Source organism: Leptidea sinapis, chromosome 13 (assembly GCF_905404315.1).
Source record: "Leptidea sinapis chromosome 13, ilLepSina1.1, whole genome shotgun sequence".
Taxonomy (NCBI): Eukaryota; Metazoa; Arthropoda; class Insecta; order Lepidoptera; family Pieridae; genus Leptidea; species Leptidea sinapis.
Window position 1 is genome coordinate 13,529,467 of NC_066277.1, and position 18,100 is coordinate 13,547,566.

Consider the following 18,100-nt stretch of genomic DNA (forward strand, 5'->3'; position numbering starts at 1 on the left):
GTGCTCCCTTAAATGTTAAATTATTTTTCCCATAATTAGTTCTTATTCTGGGTAGTATGAAGTGGTCGGCGTATCGAGTTTCATACTTAGATGTTTTATTTTTCGTTGTGAATATAATTTGAGATATAGATTTATTATAGAGATTAGAGATTATAGATCCGTTAATTATTTTAAATATGAGTATGCCTGTATTGTATTTAAACAGTTCTTCAATATTCATAAGTTTCTTTTTTGCATAAATAGTTGTAGTGATATAGAATTTTTATTATTTTATTTTGTAGTATTTGAAGGGGTTGTAAGTTAGTTCTGCCCCCACACTTCAATGAGATAAAGTACATGAGGCTTTACGAGAGAGTTATAGATTAACAGACGAAAATTTTCTGGAATGCATCTAGCCATGTTCCGTAATGACCCTAATAACGAAGAAAGCTTCAACTGTATGCGTTCTATATGAGCACGCCATGTTAGGTTGCTGTCAAGTACAAGACCTAAGTATTTTTCTTTATTAGATTTTTGCAAAAGCTGACCATTAATATATAATTCACTGTGGTTTGATAGTTTCTTATTTTTAGCTTTAAATCTTATATAGGAAGATTTTTCAGCATTAATTGTGAGCAGATTATATTGAAACCAATTTTGAAGTATGTTAAGGTCCTCTTGTACGTCTTTCATAGTTTCTGTTATATTATGACCAAAATAAAACAAAACATGTGTCATCAGCATAGAGGGTCAAATGGCCCTTTAGTCCTATACCTTGTATGTTATTTATATATATTAAAAATAGCAAGGGTCTGAGTACTGATCCCTGCGGAACCCCACACGTAATTGGCTGAGGAGTACTTTGATAATTACCGAGCTTAACAATCTGATATCTATCACTTAAATAAGACTTTAGCATTTTGTGGGCTGTTCCGGTAATACCGATAGTATTCAGCTTTTTCAATAGTAAGGAGTGGAAAACTGTGTCGAAAGCTTTTTTTAGATCTAAAAATACACCTATTGCTATTTGCTTTTGATCAATTCTGGATTTAATTTCTGTTACTAAATCTTTTGTTGCACTAAGTGTATTTGATTTGGGTCGAAACCCATATTGTTTCTCGTATACAAAATTTATTTTTGTGAGGTATGCATCAAGTCTATATAAAATTTTTTCGAGAATTTTCGAAAGTATTGGTAGAACTGAAACAGGTCGATAGTTACTAGGATTTTTTAATTAGTTGTAGTAGTTGTAGTAGATTTTAATTTATTTAAGCACTTTGTTAAGTCTGAAGCAATTAAATGTTGTATGCATTTGAGGGCTTTGGTGCTAATTGAATCAAGACCTGTGCTTGTGTTAGGATCTAAGGAGTCTATAATTTTTGATACTTCATCGACAGTGCATAATGTTAATTCAGATAATTTATGAAGCTGTGAGTTTGGATTCAGTCTGGGTAATGTAAGTATATCATTATTGTAAAATTTTGCTGGAATATTATTAGCTAGCTGTGCCTATATTTGAGAAAAAGTTATTAAAAAATTGGCATATTTCATTTGGTTCTGTTATGAGAAATCCATCGTCACTTTTTAAATTTGGGGGAGCATTTTAATTCAGAATCCTTTTCTATTGGAATTCTCAGTTTTTCATTATTTTGCAAGTTATATATTTTATAAACCTCGCTTCTTTGTTGTTCTGAATTTCCAACAATCTTTTGTAAATATGAAGTGAGATGACAATCATCATTTATTTAATTTTTAAATATGTTTTAGCTGATTTTCATTTAGTAAACCATTGTTTATTCTTATGGATCGCTTTGACTAATTAGCAAACTTTTTATTTCTAATCATTTCCCCATAACATTGTAACTGCATAATTGAATATTAAATTTACATAAGCAAAGAATACATAGTCCTTTAGATCCGATTTTAAAAAACAACAAGTAAATGCAACAGGATGAACAGATTTAAACAAAATTATTCTGTTTCAGGGTTCCATTAGATCCGATATTAAGAACAATGGAAAAATGCAACATGACAAACAGATTTATGGGTACCAAGTAAACATGCAAGAACTTATTAGTCCACTTTTATGTGACAGAAATAGCCACAAAAAATTAAATTAGTTTCGTTAAAATATATTAATGTAGGTCAAATGTAAGTAAGTGCTTTATTGTTGCTTACAATAATTTAATTTATATTAGTGCATCACACAGTGATCCTATCAATTGTAATTATGATTATTTAGAATAGTTGCTGTGAATACCTACATTACTGTGTACTACACTACCTACATAATTTTTGTAAACTCAAACTAAGACAGAGCCTAAAACTGCAACCAATCAATCTATCGTTTTGTTTACTTGGAAACAACAAGGAAACTAACCAGAATTGAGTAGTACCCTTATCTAGGGCACGTCAATGCCGTCGTTAATAGTAATATTTAAAAAAAAGGTGTTGTAAATAAATAAATTGACTTGGCAACATCACTAAACAATCTAATCAGCCTGACGCAACTCTCTAATAAACTCGAATATGTATGGCATTGTGCTATAAATAATGGCGGCAAACGCTGTCTCGCTCAACATAATATATTCGACTCTTTTGTTTGTTTTAGTTTGAGTGTCCTGTGACATGTCATACATTCAAAATAAAAGTGACTTAACAATTTTTGTTACGAATTTTCGTTTTCTTTTACTTTATTCGTGTATTATTCAGGGTAATGTGCTTAATTATTTATACACTGGCCTGCAAAAGTAAGTATCACACTTTTCAAATTTTTTTTTCTTAACTATAGAAGTTAGAGATTTAAGATTAAAAACGTTTTGTTGCAAATTTTATAGGCTTTAATTCTTAGAAACTAAAATTATACATTAGTACCATTTTTAACTTAAAAAAGATAAAACAATGAAAATAGACATTTTTAGTTTAGTGTATAAAAATTCAACTAAAATGTATTACATGTTATTTAATTTTTAATAACTGGTATTGCCTCCTCCAGCTCTGATTACAGCTTCGAGCCGGTTTGGCATACTGAACACTAGGTTTCGGAGCCGATGTTAGGGAATATTCTCCCATTCTTCTACCAGGGCCTGCTTTAGTGCCCTGAGGGTAGTAGGTGGTGGTCTGCGATTTCTGACTAGCCTCCCAAGCTCGTCCCAGGCGTGTTCAATCGGGTTGACATCAGGACTTCTTGATGGCCAAGCCATCACGCTGATACCGACCTCCTGAATATACTCTTGTACGATATGAGCCGTGTGTGGCCGGGCATTATCATGCATCAGCATCGATCCATCACCCATATTTGCTAAATACGGCCCTGCAAACTCATTGAGAATCTCTTGAGCATATCTTTGCCCAGTGAGGGTGCCATTTTCTATGGTTACTAGCTCTGTGCGACCTTCTGAAGATATGCCATCCCATACATGTAAACTGCCTCCAACGTATTGGACTCTTTCTGAGATGCAGGCTTGAAAGGTCGCCTGTAAACACTTCGCATTCCATCAAAAGTGTAAAGGGAGAATCGAGACTCATCTGCAAACAAAATTCTTGACCATTCTTCTTCATCCCACTGCATGTGTTCACGGGCGTATCGTAGTCTCACTACTCGATGCTGTCTCTCGAGCTTTGGGCCACTCGCTGGTCTTCGGGGTTTCAAATTTGCTTCAGCAAGTCTTCTTCTCACTGTACTGTCACTAATGTAGTCCCTCCGGGTCTGAAGTAGCTGTTGCTGGACTTCAACTGCATTTTGGTGGCGATTTCTTAATACAGTGGAAATAATATAACGATCTTCTCGGGCACTGGTACACCTGGGTCTGCCATTACAAGGTCTCCTCAGATGGTGTCAAGTCTCTTCGTACCTTCGCTTTACCTTCTGGACCGTTCGTACCGTCACACCCACCATTCTTGCAGTGCGACGCATACTGATGCCTAGTTCCAGAAAAGCCATGATCCGAGCACATTCTTCAACTGAAAGAGGCATGATAAATAAATGTTATGTGCTTTTTAGCATAAATTTTTAAAACAAGATCCATCGATCTTGAAAAAAATTTAAAACAGAAAGAAAAATGTAAATGGTAAAATTGTAATTCGGAAACATCCACTTTGAAAAAGGAATGGTTTTGTTTTTGAAGTTTTTTTTCAGCCAATTCTTAAAAGAAGGTTACCGACTATAAAGTTTATATGTACAAAATTAAATTCTCTTTGGAGTCCTTTTTATTTCGAAAGTATATATTGTGAATTTAAAACGTTATCCCAATTTTAAAAGTGTGATACTTACTTTTGAAGGCCAGTGTATATTAAATGCGTAAGACTTTCTAAGATGATCTGACTTTCTCCATGTAATAAATGTGTAAAATATATGGAAAAGATTTAATTATGGATAGTGTCACTATAAGATGTTATTATATTAGCTAATTACGTTATATGTAATAAATTAACTTGAAATAAAATGGATCTAACAACTTTTTACGCTAAAAGAATTGAGTTGCGAGACTTGGTTTGTTTTACAAGTAATTTTATATTTTATTTTATTAGTTCCTGATCCAGCACTTTATTTTATATTTCTGTTTTCAATAATGTGTAGGTACTGAACGACATCTAGAATGACTTGGCTAACGAGATAATCGACATATGATATTATGAATTTGGCGAAAAAACTTAATTCTGCAGTATACGCAGTTCAAAGAATTCGACAACTTACGGATGAAAATGCCGCAAGGCTAGTCTACTTCAGCTATTTTCATAGTCTGATGACATACGGCATTTTAATTTGGGCACATGCTGCCGATGTTGACACCATTTTCACACTGCAGAAGCGAGCTATTCGTGCCATCTATGAAATAGGACCAAGAGTGTCATTAAGAAATAAATTTAAGGACATAAAGGTTTTGATTTTGACATCGCAATGTATGTATGAAAACCATGTTTATGTAAAAAAAATATAAATTCGTTTAAAAAAATTGGTGACACTCATGGTGTCAATACTAGAAATAGGGATAGGCTTGCTGGTTCAGTCGACTTCAAAAAGTCACAAATTCATTCAGAGGTCTATATTGTTGGAAGATCGTGATGCTGTCCGCGTATAGGTACTTCGACTGCCGCAACGAAAACTATCGATTCTGAAAATTTTCCTTTTTTGTTTTATTGTACTAATCGATAGTACATTATAATTAGTCTTAGAATCAATGAAAACATTTTTGAAAAACAATTTATATTAACAAATTTTGAGTTGAACACAATCGATACTTCACACTTTGAGCACCTAACATCATCGAATGTTACAGTTCGACAGTGTTCGTACGTGTCGATACGCGCGCATATTTTGAAACTGCCCCAGTCGATAGTGTTCGCAGTTATGTGAGCGAAGAAGCGCGTGTTGGTTTTGTTTAATTTTTAGTAGTTTTATTAATTTCATAATTTTGTTATTATTTCTTATTTCTTATTCTAACTTCGAAAATGAATTGTCGAGGTAGTTGTATGGCTAATTGGCTAATTTAGTCAAAAAAGGCAAACAAATTCAGAGTTGTGAAACCACGTGCTATGAAAAAAATGACGATCAACCTGGTAAGTGTACATTTTGTTTAAATAACTTACGTAATGCTATCAGGTAATAGTTTGATCTTTTTTAAATAATTAGTAATTATGTTTTTTTTGTATCTAAATGAAGGTTAACAAGTAAAACTATCGAATGTGGTAGAATCAATAATATTACAAGTGCAGGTATGGTTGACAAATATCGAAACCGACACTTTCGATAGTATACGTGTACATTTTAAGTAAGGCAACTATCGAACGTGGTAATTTCGATTGTATACTAAGGAAATCATTTATCGAATCTACCAGTTATTATACTTTTTCACGCTGGATACTTAATTTAGTGGCGGATTCGATTGTGTTCAGTTTATAACGACTACTTTTTATGATCAAATAATGAAAGTCAGATGTTAAATTATCTTTTTTTATTTATTTAAGTACAAGTATACATGATAACGACTATTCTCAAGAAGAATGGAGGTTATTGAACGATCTTTGTGACTATGTGTTTCCCACTTCACAAACAGAAGAAGAAAAATTTTATGAGCGTCTGCCAAATGACACCCACAATGTAATACTATGTAAGGCAATGAAGAGCTAATTGGGTTGGTGTACCACCAACCCAATCACTTCACTTCGCACAAGCACTCAGTTTCAGATCACCACTGACTGAAGACCCCGTAGATCCAGAAGATGCTGTGAATAAAGAAAGAACGCCGATTCAGTTGCTTCCTTTCGGACAAGACCTTAAAGAACAACAACTGTAACCAAATAAAAGCCTGATAATTTTGACATCCGATACTGACTAAGCGGAAACCTACCTGAAAAACCGATCCTGGTCGTAAACGAAAACAACACGTCAATGAATGGGTGAAAAATATTTTTGATGAGTTCTGGCGGTTCTCAGATCATATTATATAACTATCAGTATATAACTAAATGGACTTAATATTTAATAATAAAAATAAACTTTAAATTTATTTAACGAATATATACTTTATCTTGAAAAAAGATTTGTGTGACAAGTGCCATGCATTTTCTAACGAAGTCATCCCCACTGAAGAACAGGTACTCGGTCATAGCAAACATTTCAAATAAGAAAAGTGCAACAAAATATAAAAATAAAGAAGAGGTCATTCAATAGTTCATCTAAAATAGTCTGCGCTACCTTCGACTTTCACAAATTTCAAAATTGTCCATCTGGTGGTATCTCTTTTTTAATATTAAAGGAAGTTATCACTGATGCATTTTACTGTTTTCGACGGATTGGTAAACGAGGTGGGAAGTTGCTATATTTTTTTTAGAAACGCAAAGCTCTACCTAGAGGTAGGTGCACTAGATATAGAGTTGGTCGGACAATTGTAATGAACACATTCGCAATATAGTGATATACAGTCTTACCATGTACAATATTAACAAATTTAATATTGATATCACACACAGATTTCTGGATTCTGGTCATACTGGAAAAATATTAAGGAAAATAGCGTGAAGAGATCTGAACCATACATTATTTTATACAATTTTGATTCTGATTCATCATTTCAGTCTGAATACGTCCACTGCTGGACAAAGGCCTCCCCCAATGATCGCCATGACGATTGTTCCTGCGCTGCCCTCATTCAACCTACTCCGGCGATCTTGACCAGATCGTCAGATATCTTATTAGGGGGCCTACCAACACTATGCCTTCCGGTACGGATTCTAATTACTTCAGGTAAAATATTTTGGTACAAACATTTTGCAATAATAAAACTACCTACAACGATGCATTGAAGCCACTATATTCGGAGAGTATGCCAGTTTTGGAAGTCAAAGATAAAGTATATATAAGTCTTTGCAAAGAAGAATATATTTCTAGGCAATACCACTCTTTTTTTTAATCTTAAAAAGCATTGGGAGGCTCCTTTGCACAGGAAGCCAGCTAAATTATGGGTACCACAACGACGTCTATTTCTGCCGTGAAGCAGTATGTGTAAACAATACTGTGTTTCGGTCTGAAGGGCGCCGTAGATAGTGAAATTACTGGACAAACAACAAAAGTGGCATTGCATTGTAATGGGTAGGGCGTATTACCATCAGCTGAACGTCCTGCTCGTCTCGTCCCTTATTTTCATAAAAAAAAAGTCAAAACAAAAATTTTTTAGGGAGTGATGATTAGTGATAATTTAGATTTTTATGAAAATGTTTTTTTGGCTCTATATTTTTATCAGTTAGGAAGGGTTTGTTACTTTTTGTTTTTATAGAAAACATCTAATGAAAGGATTTATATTTAATTTTGATATTATTTTAAATTTATTTAAAGTGGATTATGGTAGTGATTGAAAGATATGTTATGTCACATGGTAAGATTCCTTAATTAACGTAAGACTAATTGAACTGTCATTGTACGATATGTTGTGTGATTTCATTCTGTGGTTCTCAATTTTGTTAGTTATGTATAAGCATAAGGTACTCTTATGTTACAAATAATAGATCTCATGCTAAGATAGCTATTTTTATTTTCATTATTAGTAAATATTTGAGAAATTTAGATAAAAAAACCAATAATATTTAATCTTCATTCTTAAAATATAATATAATATAAACAAATTACTTATGAACCAACTATTGAAAGTTCATATTTCAATAGCTTGTTCATAAATTGCCAAGGAATAGTATCGAAACTGGTAGATTCAATATTTTTCATGATTTTATTAACCACGAGTACTATCGAATCTGCCACTTTCGATGAATTGGCAATTTATATTGACAAAATCATTGTACATCATCGAAAATGAAATATATATAAACTGCAAATTAAATTCTAAAAGCAGGTTTAAGCAAAAGAAAACACATTAAATGAACTATCTTTTAAGGATATAACTTTTATAACATTTTTATAATTTATCATTTGAGATCAAAATACAACTTCAAACTGTTCTACTGTAAAATATGTGATTTGTAGTTTCGATACTGTTCGTTGCGGCAGTCGACTAGTCAATGCCAGGCCATTTTGCATGCCAGAAATGGCCGATAACATTGATACATTAAAACTATTTACACCCATTGTTACATGTTTTCTAGCAAAATAAAGAATTTATTTATTTATTATTAATGATGCACTGCATTTGAATTTGTATTATCTTCTTTTACTTTTAATTGCAGTGTCATTATGTATTATATTTTCTCATATACAAGTAAACACAATGTTTTCAAGTATTATTTACGTTTTAATTTTATTTATAGCCGCTAGTCCACCCTATCAGTAGTAGCAGAGCGTGGTTGGATAAATATCTAGTGGCAAATGGAAGAAGCATATTTAAAATAGTAAGTAAATGAGAAAATATTTTTTTTTAAATGAGCTCGAATATCAGAAGCATAGAACCATTGACAAAATCAAATTACGATACCTGGTGCTTACAAGCACAGGCGATTCTCTTATGATACGATTTGACAGAAGCCACTAGAAAGAATAGAATAGAATTCTATAGTCGATACCAGGCCATAAAATTTAATAAAAAAAATCCAGACGTCATTTGTCAATGCGAAGTTACTGTAATATAATAATTTTGAAATGTAAGGTCGAAATTCGTAACTATTTTCTAAATAGAAATCAAATCAATGTACATAGTATTTACGATTTACTTTTATTTAGATACTACTAATTCAAACAGATTCCATACTTTTCCTTTTTAAAGACTGTGCATAAAGATATATTAATATAATATTCAATTTAATCATTTAGTAAAATATGACTGAAGAAGTGGACAAAACTATTTGGTGTGGAAATATATCTGATCAAGTAACGGAAGAACTACTCCACGAACTCTTTTTACAAGCAGGTCCCCTTGAAAAAGTGAAAATACCAAAGGACAAAGATGGGAGGAAAAAGACTTTTGCCTTCGTCACATATTGCCACGAAGTTTCAGTCCCGTATGCCATCAGTTTATTTACTGGTACCGCATTATTTAATAAAACCTTAATATTACGACCTCGAGGAAGACCACTGCCTTTACCACCTGCTATACGATCCTATGGAATGGAGCATGTTAAGGAGTTTCTTGGACGAAATGCTTTTTTACCTCTTACTGAATGGTCAGAAAAATTTAATGATGATATCTTTAAACCTATAATAGAATCGATACACAACAGAAGTATGTGCTTTATGCCACCTGTAGAAGACAATTTGCCACAGATACATAACAGGTATGCAGATGACTTTGGGCATAGAGATGACTTTGGGCGTAGAGATGACTTTGGGCGTAGAGATGACTTTGGGCACAGAGATGACTTTGGGCGTAGAGATGACTTTTCGCACAGAGATGACTATATGCAAAGAGATGACTATAGACAAAGAGATGACTTTCGACAAAGAGTTGACTATAGACAAAGAGATGATTATAGACAAAGAAATGACACTAGGCACAGAGATAAACATCCTAAGCAATGGAAGGATAGTAAAAAACCAAGACTTCATAGAAGACACTGATTTTTGCTGAATAACTGAGATAATTTTGTTTAGTCATTCCTACGCTCATTCAACATAATACATGGAAGTAAGAATGTAATTGTAACATAACTTCTTAATAAATAAGTTTAACCAACTTCTGTATTCATTCTGGTGCAGACCATTTTATAGCAGAAAATAATAATTGGCACTTGTATTATTTTCATTGTTGCATAGTGTGAATCATTATATTTGATTTACACTATGCAACAATGTCTTGAGGTAAAGGGAATACAGAATAACACAAATTTCAAGAGATAATTCTAAACTTTAATAAAATATTGCAAAACAAAATAATAGTTTTTTTTTATTATGAAAGCCATGACATAAATGCAAAAAGAACAGGTAAAATATAATTAAATTACTTTGTTAGTTTCTTTTATTATTGTTATATATTTTAATTATAATAAATTTTGATTACTACAAAACTATATAAGTATCTATGTCAAATGGAAGAAGCTGGTAGGTACTAGGGAGCATCCACACAGTGGTAGGAACTGTTCTTACAGTATTCCATGTGCGGCTGAATTTTTGCCTTATATAATATGTGCAGGTGATATTATGCTTGTGATAAACGTGATATCTAAATACTAGCAGTCAACGCTGAAAAGACAATCTTGTTGCCTTTTACTAGGAAATGGAAGTTGGATGTCCTCACATCCGCACCTGAATAATGACTAGGTGTAAAGTGCAAAAGACAAAGATGTCCTTAAGTTCTTGAAGTCAACTTTTTGTACAGAAATCTTCCAATTTGGGAATCCTTACCTTTATTTGCAGTCAGATAAACACATGAAAATTGAATGAGCAGAACCCAATCTTAACAAAGGTTTTGCTGGTCAGTGCACTTTCTTTCAGGTGGTCGGGTATACCAAGGTATATAATATAAGAGTCAAGTTGGATGGATGACCGCTCATTGACAAATACCTACTCTGGGTAAAATGAACAGAGATAACTCTGTTATGCTTTGATGGGTACCAGGACATGCATGGATTGTTTGTAATGAATGTGCCCCAACAAACTTATATCTATATCAATCTTATATGTATTTTTACTCAACACATTCACAACACAACAATGAAAGTATCATACTTTCATTTGTACTGAGGTTTTTTGTAATATGCATTTCAGCATTAAAATCTTGTCAGTAAACAATAAATCACCCCTATTTTTAATGGTACCAACTTCAGAGTACATGTTTTCAAAAATAAATTATCAATATCAAACTTTTCTATAAAAAGTTTTGTGTGGTCATACATAAAAATAAATATATGGGTTGACTTGAGAACCTCCTCCGTTTAGATACATTTATATTATTATGACATAATCTTAATGAAACAATAAAAGTAATTAAATAAATATAATTTAATTATGTAATGAAGTCTTTAAAATAAATAAGAAAGTATTCTATTAAATTTTTTATAAAAGAGAGTCCTCTTTTATTTTTTGTAGTCACAAACAAGTGTATGGGTCACCTGGTGAGTGATGTTAAGTGATCATCTCCACCCACATTCTCTAGCAACACCCAAGTATATACTTATTAAATTACAATACTTTTGTGAGGAAAATCAGTCACCATAACATAACAAGAAATTAACTTGAGATGATGATTTGACAAAGTTCTCATCTATGCATACTTGAAACCTGTTCTTTAACTTCATTCAAAACTTGTGCTGATTTAAGTATGCTTTCATATTGATAGCCCATGTGAACAGAAATAAGTTGCATTTTCTTCAAGTTTTGCTCACTGCTTTCCATAAGTATTTCTGTAGCTGCTGTATCTCTTGCTGCTTTCATGAGGAGCTGCAATACAGTAATTTATAACAACTTAGTAGTGACAGTATTTTAATAATTAAAAATATATTATAACAACTTAATAAAAAGTTATTACAAGAATCATGACAGCAGTTAAAAGTGAAATAAATATTTTACCACATACCTATTAGTCTCAATGAATTATATTCTATTCTAATCTTTCTATAGTGGTTTCTGTGGAAGACAATACAGTCATGCCATCTATCAGAAGACCAAGCTTAGAGTATGAAATTGAACAGTGTTTATGAATTTTAAGTTAATAAAGTACATTATTGTTTTAGCATGTTTGCAAGTGACATTGTAATGTTAATTAAAAAGAAATATAATTTATCGAAATTGTTGAATTAGGATCCATTGGCAAGTGCTGTAAAAATTTAAATGGCATTGCACTATAGTTGTAACTGAAAAACAATTTATTTTTTACTTCCATCTTGAGGTATAGAGCCATACTGCAATTGGTATGATTTTTTACTATCTTTCATAGCAGTTTAGTATTATTTAATAGTTCAACACTGAACTTACTTCATTCGATTTGGAGCCTCGTTGAATTTGTCTTGCTAGTGATGCTATGTTGTTCATGTTGACTTGAACTCGCTCCGCCAGTCTTTGTTTAGATTCAGCAAAAAGAGATCGTGCGCTACTGGACGATGCCGAAGTCATATTATTAGTTAGTTTCACTTATTAATTATTACAGTGAATAAATAGACTTGTAACAGTGACTATGACTGATTCTCGGCTTTCTTGGCCATCAAATAATTATGAATCAGCTGTTGTAACCATTTTCTTATATAAAATATTAGGTATAATGTCTCAAGTTTACAAAAAACTTTAGAGTAAATTTATAAATAATTTCAGTAAACAAATCGATAAGGACGACTGCAATGAGATTTGAAAATTTAAACACATTTAGGTAAATAGGTACAGGTACACAGCTACGGTAAGTACCTACAGGGGTGGGACAGTCGCCTTAGAGTGACGTTTTTAGAAAACTGTAGTGCCATCTGATATTTGGCCCCAAAATTTAAAGCTTTGTCAGCTGTCACTCGCTTTGAAACCTGCCCACTGGTCATAAAATGGCTACTTCTAACGTTTGCGCTTGTATGTAGCTCTCGTGTTCCATTTTGCATACTTTTGGTATTGAAATTGAAGTGTAAGTGCGTTGAGTCGAGCCTTGTGTTCCTCCGCCTTGCTGTTGCGAATTCACTCCAAAAATCTCCTTATTCTGTGAATTTCTACTTTTTGTGATAAAGACACTTGTTTGTGGAATTTATGAACTTTGGTGTAATGCCGAGACGTTGTGCTTTCGGTTGTGCGCTCTGTGGTAAGTAAATTATTCTCTTAAATCTTAACAGTATAGTTTATTGACTAATCTAGTCATAAATAAAGTATTATATAAGGTTGGTTCTACTCTCAGGTTCTGTTACCGGTCCGTAGATTGAATTTGCAATCATGGTTAAAACTATTATAAACATACCGGTTTTCTTTATCTTGCCCCAAAGATTAGACTCCAATCCCTCAAATCACCTTATGTCAGACTTCAGACTCCCCCTGACTTATATGGTTTAACACACTTAATAATAATTGATAGCTGTGCTGGCTTCTGACACCGTTTTTATCAAGATAAAAGTCAATGTATGAGTCCAAAATCTAATACTAGCCCAATGGTCATAACACTAGGTTATCACAATTAGTCTGATGGCTTTAATAGTCACTCAATTTATTTAATAATGTTATTTATTATTTTCAGAGTTTCCAATGCATTGTTTCCCAGATGCTGTCAAATTTCCTGAGCAGTTTAAAACTTGGGTCAGTCTTGTTGGTGGAAACCCTGAAACATCTGATTATGAATGTTATAAGAAGAAGAGAATTTGTGATATACACTTTTCTGACAGACACAGAAATCGTAATCAACGGCTAAGCACATTCGCAGTTCCGATGCTTCATCTGTTGGTAAGTCCCCTAATTTAACACATATTGAGTTAATATTCGATTCTATTCCTTATTCTGTCAGATTTAGTCACACCACTAAGAATCATTCTTGAAACACCTGATTTTCTTACACCGTTGAGATTACAAAATTCAATGGTTGCATTTCTAGCTGAAACTGGTTCATTATCACTGATAATCATTAAATAATGAAACATAATTTTTACATATTCACATTAATTTTCAGGACAAGTTCAGAGTCAAGTAATCTTAGGACATGCTTCATCCACACAACATTTACTGCCTACAATAATACAGCAAGACTGTTCAGGTAAATAATTTTTAAAACTTATTTACAATGTCGTAAAGGTTACTATAATATAAGTGACATTCTTAATGATACCACAGAAATGGCTTGGAGCTGCCACCCTCAGGGTATTAAATAATAAATTTTATTGTATCATTTAACATTGTAACCATATTTTTATGCAAAAAAAGAAGTCCGCTGAGTTTCTTATGCCCTTTCTTCTCAGGTCTAAGGTATACTTTTTCCAATAGGTAGTATTGACTTTCTGTAAGTGATATTATATCCTATTTTGAATAAAATATTCAGAAAGAATATAAAGTCAAACTCAATTGCTGATAAAAATATGTCAAAATTTAGCCTAGATTTGGGTATTGACAATTAGATTTTGTTCTGCTTTTAATCCCATGTCTTTTATGTATCTTCTTAAAATTATTGATATTTTTATGGACATACACATACAAAATTTTGATATATTTCTTGGTTGTAATATTAAAATCTTGGGCCCATAAAATGTTATTGATTGAAAATCCCACATTTGATCTTGATCTTAATGTCATGTTTTCATATAGTAAGACTATCTTCATAATTTCATTTCATTTACATATGATTTTACAAATCACAATAAAAGTTCTCCATTCCTTGCCCGCATGCTGTGGCATACAAATAATAAATAATCATTAATCTATTATTATATTTATTATTTCCAGAGCCATATGTGAGCAACTTTATTTTAGAAAAAGCATCAACTTCAACAACATTCCAACCTGTGGCTGTAGGTAAAATTCACATATTTTTTGCAATTTGTTGGCTATTATCAATAATAATAAAAATATAATTTAATGATTATATTTTGTTTTGAACACATACCAAAATATTATATAATATAATATATTTCTATCTATTATACACAACTAAAACATAAATAAAAACAAAATTTTAATTTTAATTTTCTGAGTAGTGTCGGTATGTCTTTTTTTCTATAATGGTTTTGTTTGAAAGCTTACTTCAACTTGTGATCTAATTTGATCTCTAGACTCTTAAGAAATGCTGCCCTGGTTCTACATTTTCTGAGTATTACTTCATCATGATTTGATTTTTGGTTTTATTTTAATTTTTCTCCATGATCGTCTGATTGAAATTGAATATTGAAATGATTTGAAAAGTATAGTTAAAATTCACTGTGACAAAGTGGGCAACAAACAACATAAGTATTTTTTCCAATTTCAGAATATGCATCTCAACAATTTAATTCACCAAAGTGCTTGATGCTGGAACATAATTATAGTTTTATTAGCAAGCCTAAAAGAACAGCTGGAAAAGGTATTAATATTATTATACTAATATTACAAATCGGATTCTGATTTCTTTTGAAAATATTGTTTTTATACTTTTTTATCCAAAAATTGTGCTGAATAAATTTGTATGAAATTTGGCATAGTTTATGATCTTTTGTCTAGGTGGGCAAAGTAGTTCCCTCATAATCCCGGAGCTGGGGACAAAAATCAGCAAGATTCTTGTAATGGCCCATCATTTAGTTTGTAGTATATGAGTCAGCAAAGTTAGGGAGTAGCACACCTGACAATGGCGGGCTTTGATGTAATATTACAACACACATAAGAAATTAAACATAATAAGAAATTCGAAAGGTAACAGCAGATTAATGAATGACATGACATAAGACTATTGAGCCAAATGTCTTTTTTGATGAAGGCTGCATTGCTGATAGGATTGAGAACAGCTAATGTCCGTGTGGGAAAGAAATTTTGAATATATTTTATTCAATTCTAGCTGACCCGACAGACGTCGTGCTGTACATATTAAATTCTTCTTCTTATCAAAACCTTTACTGGACTTCCACAAAAATTTAAGACCAAAATTAGCCAAATCGATCCAGCCTTTCTCCAGTTTTAGCAAGACTAACGAACAGCAATTCATTTATATATATATAGACTTTAAGACTGAATCCCTTTTCATATTGTCCATTTATTTAATACCATATAATACATATATTATACTATACAATTTGTAAATTAAACATTCTTTCACAGATCTAATCGCTCCACAGCGCACAAAGATCAAGCATCTCCAAGCAGAAATATCGCGCTTGCGAAAAAAAGGACAATCTTTCAAAGCAAGGTTAAAAGGTGCTGAAGACTTTAGATTCCCATATTACAAGTTTTTCAATGTTGTGATGAGATGTATATGACTAGTCCTTGGTCAGCAAATTGTTTCGAATACCTTTTAGTAAATGGGTTACATCAAATAATGGGATTATTTTTTTCCCATTGATTAAAAAATGGTTATAACGCCATTCCCTTCCATTCTTCAAATATTTGGCTTTGGTTTTATTTACTAGTTCAGTAATAACACCAACATTTACGGTGCTCTGATCACAAACGGTATTAATTATTATAAGACCAGAGTCTTGGGCATATTTTATTATTTCTATGATAATTTTTTTTAATTCAATTTTGTTGAGCCCAGTTGTGAAATAATATGCTATAGGCTGTTTGAAATTTTGTTTTATGCCTTTGACCATAAACACAAGGGCATGATCAGCAAAATTTGTTTTTTTATTAAAGGCAAAGCCGTCAAAACTATCTGTTTAAGAATTATAATTTAATTGAGGTGTCAAAGACATATCGTCAAACATGAGACTGCACAAGCGGTCACTCTCATTTTTTTCCATCATTGTTTTTTTTATTCTATCCAGTACTGTGTAATTTACATCTGGATTTATTCTTGTTGTACTTAATAAGCGCTTCATCGATTTTGTCGATGGCAACGTGAAGAACTTATTTAATATTGAATAAGTTTTTGGGCTTTTCTTATATAAAGAAATTGAAAGTATCTTTTCCTCTGTCGTGAAACGACGCCCTTTTGGGTTTTTTGATGCTTGCAACTGCATTCTTAAAAATAATTGAGCTGGTTTCTTAAATTTCATAGCAAAATGTTGAAATACATTGCTGCTGGACAAATCTTCAGCATAAACACTACAGTGTCAAACACTACAGATAGATCATAATATTATAATTTTTATTCTAAATGAATTAAATCAATACTTTATCACTTTTAATCACTTTAAGCATTCTTTATTAGCTTATTATTTGTTCATAAGTGCTTACCTTTCCTTATCCAAAAATAATTTAGCCATGAAAATTCTCTTACTCCCATCTCAATGATATTATAGTTCACTAGCGCGCCGAAAATCAATCGCCTAAATAGAGTCAATTGGTTCCTTTGGTCGTAGTCGCTCTCTCGATACGAAAACGGTGCACACGCGTTTGTTGTTGACAGAATTGCTTACAATTTGATATAGGTACAACATTAAATGCCGTCTTGTGTTATGGAAAGATGCACTAATTACGAAATTAAACAAATCATAGAATTATATACCACAGTTAAGAAATCATGAATTATAACATTTTATTTGAATTCATTATTTATCTAACAAAATAAATATGTCGCCATGACAACGCCGATCGCCGCCAAGCCGATCATAGATTAACGTACAGAAATGACAAAATATTGATGCGTCTGTTACTGGATGATCGAGGTAGAATATTTTAGGAAATGATGTAAAAAATTCGTTGTTGCAGTGAATGTAATACGAAATGTAATAATTTTTAATAAACAAGTGCGTATATAGATAGCTGAACTATCAAACTACTAAAACAAGTTTTAGGGTAGGTAGCGGATGTAAACAGTCAGTGCTATTTGTTTACGTAGGAGTTTCTTCAGTAACACTGTCCCATTCAGTATATCCCTTGCTAACTGCAGAAGAATCAATGGATCATTTTCTTTTTCTCCCATTACCTTATTGTAATAAACCCTCAACAAACATTCAAAAAACATTCGATAAATAATATAAGATACAAAAAATAATAATTATTGTAATCTTAAAGCTTTTTGGGAGCCGTCGTTAGAAAAATTGTAAAAATTAGTTACTGTAGATACCTTTCGGTTTTGTTTTGGTGTCTGTATGTTTTTTATTATTTTATGTATAAATAATTGATATCATCAATGTGGCTATATATTATAATCAATATTAAATTATT

General features: G+C 32.1%; 1 protein-coding gene and 1 long non-coding RNA gene across 4 annotated transcripts; one reads left to right on the top strand and one right to left on the bottom strand.

Annotated features, from left to right (window-relative positions):
- Window positions 1-11,341: 11,341 nt before the first annotated feature.
- On the bottom strand, window positions 11,342-12,776 carry LOC126967674 (uncharacterized). The gene is made up of 2 exons (XM_050812259.1): window positions 12,332-12,776; window positions 11,342-11,797 (listed from the first exon to the last, which is right to left on the bottom strand). Exons 1-2 carry the CDS (start codon window positions 12,467-12,469, stop codon window positions 11,618-11,620), a joined length of 318 nt encoding a protein of 105 aa, XP_050668216.1. The 5' UTR covers window positions 12,470-12,776; the 3' UTR covers window positions 11,342-11,617.
- LOC126967683 (uncharacterized) lies at window positions 12,772-16,308 on the top strand. 3 transcript variants are annotated; one of them, XR_007730066.1, is made up of 6 exons: window positions 12,772-13,130; window positions 13,581-13,759; window positions 13,983-14,066; window positions 14,750-14,818; window positions 15,270-15,362; window positions 16,091-16,308. It is a non-coding gene; the product is annotated as an uncharacterized LOC126967683 (long non-coding RNA). The 3 variants fall into 3 exon arrangements; XR_007730065.1 differs by having other exon boundaries at window positions 12,774-13,130; window positions 13,557-13,759; window positions 14,750-14,814; XR_007730064.1 differs by having other exon boundaries at window positions 12,775-13,130; window positions 13,557-13,759.
- Window positions 16,309-18,100: the final 1,792 nt, after the last annotated feature.

Coding starts and splice junctions, on each gene's coding strand:
- LOC126967674 (XM_050812259.1), bottom strand. CDS start 12,469: ATGACTTCGGCATCGTCCAGTAGCGCACGATCTCTTTTTGCTGAATCT. Junction 11,798..12,331: donor GAGGCTCCAAATCGAATGAA/GTAAGTTCAGTG, acceptor ACTGTATTGCAG/CTCCTCATGAAAGCAGCAAG.